The sequence below is a fragment of the Phragmites australis genome, chromosome 2 (genome assembly GCF_958298935.1).
Source record: "Phragmites australis chromosome 2, lpPhrAust1.1, whole genome shotgun sequence".
NCBI lineage: Eukaryota > Viridiplantae > Streptophyta > Magnoliopsida > Poales > Poaceae > Phragmites > Phragmites australis.
Genome location: NC_084922.1, coordinates 51778570 through 51793256, shown reverse-complemented (window position 1 = coordinate 51793256; position 14687 = coordinate 51778570). Strand labels below are relative to the sequence as shown.

The 14687-nt window shown below is 57.6% G+C and overlaps 1 protein-coding gene across 1 annotated transcript; it reads right to left on the bottom strand.

The window, feature by feature from the left end:
* Positions 1-1766: 1766 nt before the first annotated feature.
* On the bottom strand, positions 1767-3599 carry LOC133910269 (uncharacterized). The gene has a single exon (XM_062352783.1). It carries the CDS (start codon positions 3575-3577, stop codon positions 2024-2026), a length of 1554 nt encoding a protein of 517 aa, XP_062208767.1. The 5' UTR covers positions 3578-3599; the 3' UTR covers positions 1767-2023.
* Between the last annotated feature and the right edge of the window lie 11088 nt (positions 3600-14687).

Sequence of the window (14687 nt, the reverse complement as noted above, 5' to 3'; positions counted from 1 at the left end):
ATGTTTTGCAACTAAAGTAAATTTACAACTAAATGGGATATAATACCCATTGCATGTCAAGATAAGATCACCTTAGCCAAATGAATGTGCAATTCAGTGCATTCAACTTACATTATCAATGCCCAACACGTTGAATGTCCCTCTGAAGAAATGGACTATTTCATTTGTCATTTCCAGAGTATGCAGAGAAAGCATCAACAAAAGGGCCTTTACCAAACACAGATAAATGCCTAGTAGCAATAGAAGTTTCCAACAACCTGCTGAGACCAATAACTAAAATATTAATGCTAGTGACAGAAGTATGCAAAGGCCTGAATTGCATAAGAAACCATTACTACAACAGAAAAATCAGGTCATTATAGTTGATTGGTGAATTCTTAGAAAGGCGGCAACAACATAACAAAATTCAGCTGCGACATAAACGTGCAGATACATTTTATGAGTGCAGCAATCCCTGAATTCATAGGAAACCCACAATGATAGATATCATAATGGATACAGTTTGCCACATGCATTGCACAATGCAGAAGCAAGAATAATTTTATTTCTTCAACTAAAAAAAATGGATACAACGACTCAGCCAAAGACACGCACTGTTCAGGCGTCACTGTTCTGCTTTGATCCGGAGGTAGAGGATGATGTACTGTTCTAACAGTATAGACAGCTTTATGTTTGGAGGCGTCTGTACTAAAGTGTCCCACGTCCCTCCGGCTATTTTCTCAAACGACTCTTGTCTAGAGCTGTCTGTGATATTCGTTTTATTACAGATGACTCCAAATACGAGCCGTCTATATTAATATCACAGACGGCTCATATTTGGAACCGTCTGTGATATTAGTTTTATTACAGACGGCTCTAAATACGAGCTGTCTGTAATTCTAATACAGACGGTTTGCAATAGAAACCGTCTGTACTAAAAGCGTCCCCTCACTCCCGTAGGGGTCTCGTCATTATCACAGATGGTTCTTGTTTAGAGTCGTATGTGATAATCTTTGAACAGTCGATGGTTCCACAGAACCGTCTGTACAGGAACATCCCACTAAATTATTTCTGTAGTAGTGGCTAAAGATTCATAGAGGGTCTTACATGGTGTTCCTAGAATATTGTATTCCTTTGATCATACTCGAATCAAGATCGCAGACATGTCGTAAGGTTATTATCCTCCGAAAGGTCTGAATATGTATAAAAATCCTATGTCCCTCTCTGCATTCCCACACGCTGAGTCATGATTTTTCCCAATGCTTTCCGAGTTGTCCTTATCGATTTATGAATGGTCAACAAAACATATTTTCAAATTTACTGTAGAATAGAACATCGAAATCTACACTCTAAATTTGATGTCCCATTCCATAGGAAAATTGAAAATATGAATGTCGTTCCGTTCCATAGCAAATTTTGTAAATCCATATATTGTATTTTTTTTCCCAAAAAATGGCCGGATGAGATGGAAGGGCAGCACACTGGCCTAAATATAGGCGGTGCCGCGGGCACAAGGGCGCGGCAGCCCCTCCTGCCGCTACTTGCGCTTACGACACAGTGGTAGATTTGCAGAAGTTTTAAAAGTGGCGGCATTTCTATATAATTAATATTATAGTTTGTGTTAAATGAAAATAAAATCTTTATTGCCTCTCTTCTCATTTCCTCGCTATGGTGGCCTCTCTTCTCTCGTGGCCCACCAATCATTCGCTGCTGCTTTGTTCGTTTTCATGCAGCTTTAACAAAGTTCCCTCCTTGCCATCACCTCCGACAATGGAAGCAATGCCTCTGTTGCATCTCCTTTTTCTATGGGGAAAAAAGAGCGAGCATTCATTAAGGGGACATGCAGTAAGGGGACATGCAGTGGGCAACTCGTCTTAGATTTTAACTGGTGGAGGCTGTGGCGATATGTGTGCTCTTTGCTTTTGCTTGAGCGAGGACGAAATGGTGCTAGAGTCTAAGGAAGACGCGACGCTGTAAAAATCTACCGGCGGGTGGGAAATTCAATTATTCTAAGAGCAGCTACGTATATTCGGGAAGAAATACATTATTCCAAGAACACATTAACGTGAGGCTTGGACCCAGATCTCCCATACTTAATCTGTCTCTCAACCACCTTTTGATCTACTTCACTCCACGAGTATTCTCGTTGTTTGACCACCCTCCAGTCCCAGAATCCATGGTCTTCAATGTGCCAATCCCTCAAGAGAAAAACTTGTTCCAATGGTTCGCACACCTTCACGAGATACCTCAGAAAGCGTATCTGGCGCCATGCCTGCGTGAACCCAACCATGAACAGATCCCTCAGCTTGCTGTGCCGGAACTTTGATGACTGCCATTGTATGTCGCACCCAGGCTTCTGATGCTCTTCCAAGGGAGCCACGTGGATATACAGGACCTCGAGCGCCGGCGCGGCCTCAAGGAGGAGGCGCGGCCATGAGACGTCCCACGACGACGGTACGTCGGCGACGAGGAGCTCCCTCAGGCCGTGCAGCGTGTTGTCCAGGGGTCGCGGCACGATCCATCTCCTTGGTCCAGTGAACCGGACCACGAGGCTCGTCATCGCGGCCGGCGCGTCTCCGAGGAGAAACCCGAGCACGTGGTGGGGTGGGTCGTAGGCAGGGTCGCGCGCGCTGCAGGAGAACCTGAGGTTGACGTGCGTGAGGCGCGGGACGGCACCGAACTGGAGCTCCACCGTGCTGCCCAGGCACGCGAACCAGCCGAGCTCGGGGAGGGCGCGCAGCTCGATCGTCTGGAACGAGCAGCTTTCCACGACGAGCTCCCTGAGTCCCGAGCCCGGCGCGCTGACCACCAGGATGTCACTTGTGCCGCGGCAACATATGAGGTGTAGCACCTGGAGCCCGCAGAGGTTGAACACCGTGTCGTAAGAGGACATGGGAGTGGACGCCGCCATGTATTGCAGGACGAGCTCCTGGAGTGCGCCGTACCGGTGCAGCGGCGGCAGCTCGCAGTTGCCCAGTAACAGGGCTCGCAGGCGCGAACGGTGGCGCTCGTCGTCGAGAAGATGGTCTGGGAAGCTGTATGCAGGCGGCGGGTGATCGCGGGGCGCCGTCCTGCAGACGGCAACCTCGAGGTCTTCCACTCCCCACTCGCCGACGGCGGTGGCAATCATCATGTCAACGCAGCCGGCCTCGTCCGTCGGAAAGAATACGAGCCGGAGGCTCTTGGCGCGTCGGCGAGAGTTGCGACCACCGTGGCCGTCGCCGTCGCTACTGCCATCTGCTTTCAACAAGCTGTTGATGCTGTCGATGAACGCGCGCGTGGCGCGCAGCTCGCAGCGCGTGAGGACGGCATCGAACTTGTCCACGTCCACGCCACGCGCCCGGGCTCGGCGGCGGAGGTTGACGGTCCGGAGGTAGCGCGTCGGGAGTACGTCGAAGACGGTGAACTCGAGGGCCGGAAGCTCGCGTGAGAGGTGCGCCCAGCGCCTGGCGAGGACAGCGGTGGAGAGCGCCGTGCGGGTGTCGAGGTGGCACAGGATGAGGCGGAGCAGGTCGTCCGGCAGCGCGCTGAGGCGGTCCTTGCCGCCAGCCTCCGCGGGCGACTGCGAGCGGCGGCGCGTCCTCCTGATCCTGGCCATTATAGATTTGGTAGCTGCGCTTCGGGAGTCGAGACTGAATCGAGGATTGCATGTTTATAGGCGGGCTCGTCGGAGTAGTTTGATTCGGATTCGGGAAGGAGGTGCCGCGGCCCTGTTATTCGAGCTTTTTTATTTTATATTTGCTAATATAAATAATTAAATAAATAGACATCAGATAAAAATATTTTAAAAATAGATATTTACCGTCCCTTACCGCTGGCGGTAGGACAAGAGTAGTGTTAATAGTTTAATTCATTTTTTTGTTTTTTTTATTTAAAACAGTGGTCTTATGTTATTTCAAAAAATTTAAAAATATTTATACATATTTTATAATCCATATACAACCTATTTTAATTAGATTTATAAAAAAATCTACTTTTATAACTTCTAATAATTGTTAGGACCTCAAATAAATTTTCTATCTTACGGAACTCGCACCTTTCTTATGTGATGGAACTGGTCCTGGAACTCATTATATAAAAAATCTGGTCCTGGAATTAAGCTGAACATGTTGAGTGAATTTTCCCGGATTTTCGGAAATTTATTTGAGCTACTAACAATTGTTACAAGTTATAAAAGTAGTCTTTTTGGAGAATTTTAGTTCAAATTTTACGTAGGGTTTTTGGGTGAATCCAATTAAAACGGATTGCACATGAATTATGAAATACATACTGTCGGTATATCAGGAACCGGGGGTCCCCGAATCCCGAGGCCAGGCCAGCCATCCACCACATGGCGCCATCCCGCGGAGTCTCTCCCGCGAGGTGAGAAAGAGCGAGTCCCGGAAGAAGGCGCTCGGGGCCACAGTCGGTGGCCCCCGAGTACCCCAGTTCCTCGATGATCCACAGAATCCAAGTACCGGGAAGAAAGTGCTCGGGGAGGTGTACGGTGAGCCCCGAGCACCCTAGTTCCCCGACGACCAGAAGAGCTAAGTACCGGGAGAAACGTGCCCGGGGCCGCCGGCAGTGGCCCCTGGGCACCCAAGTATCCCGAGGACTCACCAAAGGAAGTTCCAGGAGAGAGTGCTCGGGGTACTGTTCACCTCCCCGAGCACTCTCTCCCGGGCACACTTGTACGGATCCTCGAGGAACCGAGTGCTCGGGGCTGCGTGCAGCAGCCCCCGAGCACTCGGTTCCTCGAGGATCCGTACAAGTGTGCCCGGGAGAGAGTGCTCGGGGAGGTGAACAGTACCCCGAGCACTCGGTCCCCCGAAGACAAGAAAGGGCATTCTCAGGAGAGAGTGCTCGGGGAGGTGAACAGTGCCTCCGAGCACTCGGTACCCTGACGACCCAGAAAGCCCCCTGGTGGAGGCCCCTGAGGGGCCCACCGATGAGGTGTCAGCCAGTCAAAGGCCCGAGGCGGCATTTAAAGAGTGTGCGTGGCCTGTCACCTCCAACTGCTCCCGCCGCGGTCAGCGTCAGTTCCTGCCACGTTCTGGCAGAGAGGCATGGGGTTATTAAATACACGGGTCCCGTCCCGTGCCATCCGGCCTGTCTCAGGATAACATCATGAGGGTCGAGGCGTTCCGTCTGCCGCGCTGCTATGGCAGGGGAACAAGACAGGGCGGGCACGCCGGGCCGCTCTGCGGCTGCCCGGTGGGCCCTCTCCACGGCGCCTGTTGCCCTGGCATTTATGGTGACGGATGACCGGGCGTGTGCTGTATTTTTCCATCCCCGGTCACATCGTCCAGAGGAAATGATGACGCCCTTTCCATTTGTGGTGCCTTGTAGTTCGCGCCCTCCCGTGCGGGGTGTATCGCCGTTGGCAGGTATTTGAAGGGGCCGGCGGCACAAGAAGAAGAGGAGGAGAAGCTGTATGCATCCGTAGAGAGAGAGAAGAGAGCGGAACACATAGCTGAATGCATCTGGAATAGATCCTTAAGCTCAGAAGAACACAGCGCAAGAGAAACACGGTCGAGAAGTGAGCAGCACTAGATAGGTCGAAGAACAAAGAGCCTCAGGCTCTTAGATAGATCAAGATTCTTGTAATCAGCAACATCCTTGAGGGACTTCCTCAGGACAGTTATAGTATCCATACAGGAGTAGGGTATTACGCCCCCGTGCGGCCCGAACCTGTCTAAATTCCGGTGCATTTACTTCTTCTTAAACTAGACCACACCACCACCACCGGCTGTTGCATTCATTCCCATTTATTTCTCCAAGGAACAGACTCAGGATCATCCCCCGGCCGAATCTCTAAAAAGGGGTCTCGCAGGATCCCTGCGACTGGAGTTAATCCTCCGACAGCTGGCGCGCCAGGTAGGGGGGAAGCATCCCTGAATCTGTTTGTTTGTTTTCTTCCGCAAAAAAAAAAATGGCCGGTGGTCATCACCTCCTGCGTTCCGCCTCCAGTTCCAGCGGGGAAATGCAGCCCCTCGCATAGGAGGCTCCAGCCGCTGCTGCGTCCCAGCAGCAGCCGCGATCTGCGCGCGCGGCGTTCCCCTCCCAAGGGGACCAGGGCGCCGGGCCCAGCAGGGCCGCTGCAGCCGTCGCCGGTGCACCATCCGACCCCCAGCCTGTGGTCGAAACTCCTGCCACCAGGTCCGCGTCTGGACAGCGCCGGGCGCCTCTCTGGCGTAGGCTCGCCTTCGGCGAGGCCAGCCCCGGGAGCGCGCTGCTTGCAGCGCACGCTCTCCTCAGACATCCGCTTGTCCAAGCGACTGCGGAAACCCCGGAGGGCCGCTGGCTCTAGGAAGTCGCTGCCCTGGTCGGCACTGCCCGCCACCAGGTACTGGCCGAGAGTTCTCACGCCACAACCCAGCGTGGCGCCGCTGGGACCAGCCCATCGTCAGGTGGCGCTCGCGCTGGCCAGGCGGCCTCCAGGCGGAGCGCCGCCCCCCTGGCCGCGTCTGGAGCCCACGACCTCCGCTTGCACCTCAATGAGCGGAGAGGCGTCGAAGACGCGCGCGTCACTCTCGAGCTCCAGCGGGAGACCCGGCAGGAGGCCGAAGCTGAGGACCAGGCTTCCTCTTTGCCGGCCTATGATCGCCGGGGCTCCCCGGCTCGCCGGCGTTCACCGCCCAAGAACGACACCTGCACCACAGGGTCCGGCACCGGCTGCCGTGCCTTCACTAGCGAGCTCCGCCGGGTCAAATGGCCCTCCAAGTTCCGCCCCGACCTGCCAGAGAAGTACGACGGGTCCATCGACCCCGTTGAGTTCCTCCAGATATACACTACTGCCGTCCAAGCGGCTGGTGGCAGCGAAAAGGTGATGGTTAACTATTTTCATGTTGCCTTGAGGGGCCCTGCCCGTTCTTGGCTCATGAACTTACCCCCAGGGTCTATTAGCTCCTGGGATGATCTTTGCCACCAGTTCGTGGCTAATTTCCAGGGCACGTTCACGCGCCCCGGCCTGGAGTGCGACCTTCACGCCGTCAAGCAGCAGGAGGGGGAGATGCTGCGGCGCTTTATTCAGCGCTTCAGCCAGGTCCGCAACACTATCCCGCGGATAACCCCCCACGCTGTCATCGTTGCTTTCCGGCAGGGCGTCCACGACGAGCGGATGCTCGAGAAGCTAGGCACGCACGAGGTCAAGACCACTACGGAACTTTTCGCTCTGGCCGACAAGTGCGCCAAGGCGGCAAAGGCGCGGGCTTGGCACGCTCCACGCCCCGTCGCCGATCAACCAAGTTCTTCCTGCTCTGACAGGCGGGAAAAGAAAAAGAGAAGGAGGTGCGAGGCCGTCCCCGTCGAGCCAGCCCAGGGCCCCGCCCGTAGGCCGACCCAAAAGCTCGACCGCCGGCAAGAATGCCGGGCGGCCACCGACAGACGGCCTGCGCCCGTGAGAGCCCCGGCCCGGGCCCCTCCTAGGGCTCCGGCTCCCGCAAGGGCTCCGGCCCCCGCCCGGGCTCCCGCTCCAACAAGGGCCCCCGCCCCTACGGGGTCCGAGCCAGGCAAATGGTGCCCAATCCACCAGACCAGATGGCATGACCTCACGGAGTGCCGCATGGTCAAGGGCCTCGTCGAGGAGCGCCAAAAAGACCGCGACGAGCTCCGCGGGGGTGGCGACGATGAAGCCGCCCCCGACAACACAGAGCTCGGCTTTCAGGAGCCTGAGCACACCGTCGCCTTCATCAACGGAGGCGCCTATACACCTTCCTCACGGCGCGACGTCAAGATCATGCGGCGCGAGGTTTGCTCGGCAACCCCGAGCGAAGAGGCCACAAGGCCCCTGAGATGGTCGAACGCCCCGATCATGTTTAGTATGGCCGATCACCCCGCCAGTACTGCAGGCATGGGGCGACTACCCTTGGTAGTGTCCCCCACCATCTGCAATGTAAGGGTCGGCAGGGTGCTGATCGATGGGGGCGCAGGCCTCAACCTCCTCTCCAAGGAGGCCTTCGAGAAGCTACAGGTGCCCTCCAGGCGCCTAAAGCCGTCGCTTCCTTTCTGCAGGGTGACACTGGGGCACTCCCTGCCCCTCGGGTAAGTTGAGCTGCCCGTGACTTTCGGGAGTCGGGATAACTTCCGCACGGAGGGTGTCATCTTCGACGTCGTGGAGCTCCCCCTCCCCTACAACGCCATCCTCGGGCGCCCGGCGCTCGCTAGGTTCATGGTGGCTGCGCACTATGCGTACCTCACGGTCAAGATGCCGGGCCCAACAGGCCCCATCTCCGTGTCCGCTGACACCGGCGGTGCCGTCTCCTGCGCCGAGCAGTCATACCTGGCCTTGGTCTCAGCTCAGGCCGAGGTCGAAGGCTATCCAGGGGGCCCGGGACCCTCTTCATCCAAACCCCGACTCGCTGCCGACGCCTCCATTCCTACGAAGGAGGTCGTGGTGGGCGAAGATGCCTCCCAGGTCGTCCGAATCGGCGGTGACCTGGGCGGCAAACAGGAAAGCGCGCTCGTCACCTTCCTCCGGGCTAACGCCGACGTGTTTGCATGGCAGCCATCCGACATGCCCGGGATCCCTAGGGAGGTGATCGAGCACCACTTGGCTGTGCGTCCGGACGCACGCCCGGTGAAGCAGAAGGTCCGACGGCAAGCGCCCAAGCACTAGGAGTTCATCCGAGAGCAGGTCAGCAACCTCCTTGACGCCGGATTTATCCGAGAGGTCCTCCACCCCGAGTGGTTGGCAAACCCAGTTATCATCCCGAAGGCTAACGGTAAGCTCCGCATGTGCGTGAACTACACCAATCTAAACAAGGCTTGCCCCAAAGATCATTTTCCTTTGCCCCGCATAGATCAAATTGTAGATGCAACCGCGGGATGTGATCTTTTGTGTTTTTTAGATGCAAACTCTGGTTATCACCAAATTTGCATGGCCATAGAGGATGAAGAAAAAACTGCTTTTACCACTCCGGTGGGGACTTATTGCTATGTGTCGATGCCTTTTGGTTTGCGCAACGCTGGGTCTTCTTTCCAGCGCGCTATCCGCATCACCCTTGATTCGCAAGTTGGCCGCAACGTCGAGGCCTACATCGATGATCTCGTGGTCAAGTCCTGAGACCGCGCCACCCTGCTCGAAGACCTTGCTGAGACTTTCAATAGTCTCCGCACTACTCGCCTGAAGCTCAACCCCGAGAAGTGTGTCTTTGGGGTACCTACGGGCAAGCTCCTCAGTTTCTTGGTTTCCAGCCGAGGGATCGAGGCCAATCCAGAGAAGATCCGGGCCATCGAGCAGATGCGACCTCCGGCTCGACTCAAGGAGGTTCAGCGTCTCGCCTGCTGCATGGCGGCCCTCGGGCACTTCATCTCCAAAATAGGGGAGCGGGGGCTTCCCCTCTTCAAGCTTCTGAAGAAGACCGGTCACTTCGACTGGACGTCGGAGGCCGAGCAAGCCTTCCGCGATCTGAAGAAGTATCTTACCTCACCACCCGTGCTGGTGGCCCCGTCCGAAGACGAGCCACTGCTACTCTACGTATCGGCCACCCCTCAGGTCGTAAGCATGGTGCTGGTGGTGGAGCGCGATGAGTGCACGGGGTCAGGTGCTGGGTCCCAGCTCCCGGCCGCCCCCGAGCACTCCCCCGTCCTCGCGGCTCCCCCCGAGAAAGGGGTCGAGCCCGAGCACTTGACTCCCCCCGAGCAGGGAGTCGAGTCCGTGCACTTGGCTCCTCCCGAGCAGGGGGTCGAGCCCGAGCACTTGACTCCCCCAAAGCAGGGAGTCGAGTCCGAGCACTTGGCTCTTCCCGACCACGGAGTAGAGCTCGAGCACCCGGTCAGCCCCGACCACGTCGCTGAGCCTGGGGGCTGTAGCAGGCCCTCGGGTGAGGCCACAATACGGGCCCGCCGGGTACAGCAACTGGTGTACTTCATCAGTGAAGTCCTCCGGGAGGCAAAAACAAGGTACCCCCAGGCTCAGAAGCTGCTCTATGCCGTGCTCATCGCTTCTCGGAAGCTGCGCCACTACTTCTAAGCACACAAGGTCTCAGTGGTTACCACGTACCCGCTGGAGCCCATCCTCCGGAACCGAGAAAGTACTGGGCGCGTAGTCAAATGGGCGGTGGAGCTCGTGGAGTTTGACCTGCACTTCGTCAGCCGCCAGGCAATCAAAAGCCAGGTGCTCTCTGACTTCGTGCCAGAGTGGACGCCCGTCCCTGAGGTCGTCCCAGAAGAGATCTCTACATATCCCGGGCACGATGCGCCCGGGTACTGGATCATGCATTTCGACGGTTCCCTCTCGCTGAAAGGCGCGGGGGCCAGAGTGGTTCTCACCTCCCTAACGGGTGAAGAACTCAGGTACGTCGTGCAGCTGCAGTTCTGCGCATCCAACAACATGGCGGAATATGAGGGCCTCATCGCCGGCCTCCGAGCCGCGGTGGGCCTCGGGATTCGTCGCCTCCTGGTCAAGGGAGACTCCCAGCTGGTGGTCAACCAGGTATCTAAAGAGTACCAGTGCACGGAACCTCAAATGGCGGCGTACGTGGCGGCAGTCAGGAAGCTGGAGAAGCGCTTCGACGGCCTGGAGCTGCGGTACATCCCGCGCCGCGACAACGCCCGGGCCGACGACCTCTCTCGCCTGGCCTCCTCCCATGCGCGCGTCCCTGCCGGAGTCTTTGAAGAAAGACTCACACGGCCTTCCGTCCTGCCTGTCGAACAGGATGAAGGGGAAACCTCGAGCTTAATTCAGGGGACCCTGGCGGCGCCCTCAGTGGGAAGTCCCGACAGGGTGCCGCCGTCCGGCGAGTGCGCTGCGCTTGCTGATTGTTCTCAAGATGCCTCGTGGATGGACGATATCCGAGGGTACTTGAAGGAAAAGTTCCTCCCCGAGGATGAGGCTTCTGCCGAAAGAGTTGCTCGGCAGTCCAAACGCTATGCCATAGTAGATGGGGATCTCTACCGGCGTAGCGCAGGCGGCATTCTCCTAAAATGCATCACTCGGGCAGAAGGCGGAAAGCTTCTCGCTGAGATCCACAAGGGTGAGTGCGGTGGCCATGCATCGTTCCGCACGTTGGTCGGGAAGGCCTTCCGGCAAGGTTTCTACTCGCCTACAGCCCTCCAGGATGCTTTCGAGTAGGTCCGGCGCTGCAGAGCGTGCCAGTTCCACGCAAAGCAGATTCACCAGCCAGCTCAGGCTCTTCACACCCTCCCCCTGTCATGGCCTTTCGCGGTCTGGGGGCTGGACATTCTGCGTCCATTCCCTCGAGCAATCGGGGGCTATGAGTACCTCTACGTCGCCATCGACAAGTTCACCAAATGGCCGGAGGCGGTCCCAGTCATCAAGTTGACCAAGAACACGGCGCTCTAGTTCATCCGCGACATCACCAGTCGCTTTGGTGTCCCGAGCCGGATCATCACCGACAACGGCACTCAGTTCACAAGTGCCCTGTTCGGGGACTACTGCGAAGACCTCAGCATCAAGCTCTACTTCGCCTCTGTCGCTCATCCTTAGAGCAATGGGTAGGTCGAGCGCGCCAACATGAAGATTTTGAAGGGGCTCAAAACCCAAACCTACAACGTGCTCGCAAAGCACGGGAAGGGGTGGGTCGACGAGCTGCCTGTCGTGCTATGGGCCAACCGGACCACGTCAAGTCGCGCTACCGGGGAGACTCCTTTCTTCCTCGTGTACGGCGCTGAGACGGTCCTCCCCTCCGAGCTCACTCTAGGCTCCCCTCGGGTGCATGCCTACTCCGAAGGCGAGCAGGAGCAGCAGAGGCGCGACGACGTCGACTATTTGGAAGAGCGCCGGTGGCTTGCCGCCGTTCGAGCAGCCTGCTACCAGCAAAGCCTGCGGCGCTACCATCAGCGCCACGTCCGGGCCCGGTCTCTCGAGGTGGGGGATCTAATTCTCCGACGCGTCCAGTCGCGCGAAGGAAGGAATAAGCTGTCCCCTATGTGGGAAGGCCCCTTTACCGTGATCGGTGTCCCGCGAGAAGGCTCTTTCCGGTTGGCAGCAAAAGATGGGCAACCGCTCCCCAACCCGTCGAACATCGAGCACCTGCGCAAGTTCTTCCCGTAGATGGCCATGCTTGCGGGTCAGGTCAACCAGACCGGGGGCTTCCCCCCGCCCAAATTGACCGGGGGCTACCACTAACTGGGTAAGTCACCCAACCTTGTAAAAAAATTGTCAATACAATATGTACATCAATGTGCAATCCTTATGTCAAATTTCATTTCTCTGGATTCCATATGTTTAATCTGTCTGGTGAGATGCTCGATTGTGCGAGAAAAGTTCGCTCTCTCATTTTCCCCGTTGATAAAAGAATCCCGATCGGTATGCGCGCGGGTAGTTGCGCTGACTTACGTCTGTTGTGGTAGGCTGTGGTGTTCGGTGTCGTGACAGTCTCCCGGGCACTACCGAGTCCCTGGGGTTCTCGGGTAATCCTATCGCTCGAGCCGCTCGAGTAGTCCGGAGCCTAGACCCCAGGGGCGGATTGTCAGTGCTCGGTCTAGTCTGTCATACCCGGGCGCCACCGAACCATAGGACCTCTGGGTTATGCCTCTGTCTGCTCTTGTCCGCCGGTCTGGGTATTCGAGAGGTCTTGGGTCCAAAACGAGAGCAGTCTATAATGAGTACCGCACTAACAGAGCGCACCAAGGAAAGAATTTCTTTATTTTTTCTCAAGTCACAGATCGACAATCAAAAGCAAAAGCAGCTCGACCGTGAGGGCCTTAGTGCCCAGGTCGCTGCTCGGCCCTAAGGGTCCTCGGGTGGTCCTACCGCTCAGGCTTGAGTGGTCGGGACCGCCTGATCTCGGGCCCCTCATGCGCCCCCTAGTGCTCAGGCGCCCCAACCGCGGGAACTAAGTTCCCGTGCACCCCGAGCTCGGAGCGCATGCCCCTCCTGGATCGGTTGGCCGAAAAGCTGACAGCTGTCCGGTGAGTGGCTAAATTCAGACGAATTTACATTCAATAATATTTTGTTCCCGAGCCGTCCTCGGGGGCCCTCATACTCTAATCTGCTCGGTGAGATGGTCTCCTCGCGCACAAAACCCTACCGCGTGTCCACTTTTTCCTAGAATGACAGAACGGTCCGTAGAAAGGTGTACCGTACGTGCGGTAATGTCCGATCGAAGTCTTTCATGGTGGTCGTGGTGTTCGGTCCGCTTGTAGGGCCCCGAGCACTACCAAGTCCCTGGGGTTCTCGGGTAATCCTATCGCTCGAGCCGCTCGAGTAGTCCGAAGCCTAGGCCCCAGGGACGGGCTGTCGGTGCTCGGTCCGGTCCGTCCTAAGCCCGGGCACCACCGAACCGTGGGGACTCTTGGTCGCATTCCCGTCCGCACGTGTCTCCAGTCTACTGGCTGAGTGGTCGCAAGGTGGAAAAGTGTTCACCGGTCATGGCGTGCTCCGTGCTGGACCGATCTATCTCCCGAGCAAGGAAGTTCGTGCCTCTGTCTTTTGACTTAGCCGTTGCGGACTCGCTAGGGCTCGGGGGCTGAACGCGCTGAGAAGGACGGTCGAGGCGATTTCGTTCTCGGGGAAGGAAAGGTCGGGGTCGGTCCGACTGAGTACTCCTCGGGGCATCAAGTGAAAACAGCAGAAACTTCATCAAGCACTCAGAAGAATACTGGAGTTGCGACCCCAAAGAAAGGCTTCCATTATATTCACAAAAAAGGACAGCTATTCTGAGGGATCACTCCCATATTTACATCAAGTCAAAAAGAAAAGAAGAAGAAAAAACTACTACAAAAGCCTAATCGGAGTCGGAGCCTTCGCTGTTGCTCCTCGGGATTGGGGGCGGCGACGCCTCCCGCGTGAAGCCGGCCACCACCGCGGCGGCGGTGCTTCGAACTGCCTCCCGGGCGGCCTCCTCCTCGGCTTCAACCACCCCTTCCTGAGCTGGCTCCAGCCAGGAAGGACAGGGCCTGCTCGCGGGCAGCCAGCTCTGCCTCGGACTTGGCGGCCCGCTCCTCCCTAACAGCAGCGGCCGCCGCCGCCTCAGCAGCCTCCGCCTCCCGGTGGGCCAGCAGATCCTCCAGGGCGCCCAAGTCCGCTGCCGTTATCTCGGCGTCAGTCTTCGGGATCGCGACGTCCTCCTCCCGGCGTTGGAGCTCCCCTTCGACGTGCTGGAGCTCCTCTGCCCAGTATTGGAGCTCGGCGCAAGTCCGATCGACCTCGTCCTTCTGACAGGCTAGGTCAGCCTGGAGAGCCTCTGCTGCCCTCTCGCGGTTCACGGCCACCTCCTCCCGCTCCTGCGCCTGCTTTTCCCTAGCAAGGGCCTCGGCAGCCTGCTGCCACGATGCCTCGGCCAGGCGGGCAGCGTCTTCCCGCTCCCACGCGACCTCCGCGTGAGCATCTTCCAGAGTCTTCCACTCCCGCGAAACCTCCGCGTGGGCCTCCTCCAAGGCCTTCCGCCCCTCCTCCATAGCGCGCTGCTCGTCCTCGTTGGCGGCGCGCGCCGCGGCAAGGTGGGAGTCGAAAACGCGCCAAGCCGCGGTAAGCTGCGCTCTCTCTGTGGCCAGAGCGGCGCGCTCCGTCGCTCGCTGCGCCATCTCCCCCGCTACGGCCATCTCCAGCCGCCCGATCACGACCGGGAGAGGGTCGGCGGGTTGGCTGGGCGGCGACTGGGCGCTGGGTCCCCTGCGAGCCTCCTCCGAGCGGGCTCGGACGGTGCCGAACGCTCGGGCGACGGCTGCGTTTCTGGCTCAGCCGCCGTGTCCGTAGGCCCCGGCTCCGCCGCCGCGTTCGCTGGCCCTGGCTCCGCCGCCGCGCTCGCCAACCCTGGCTCCGC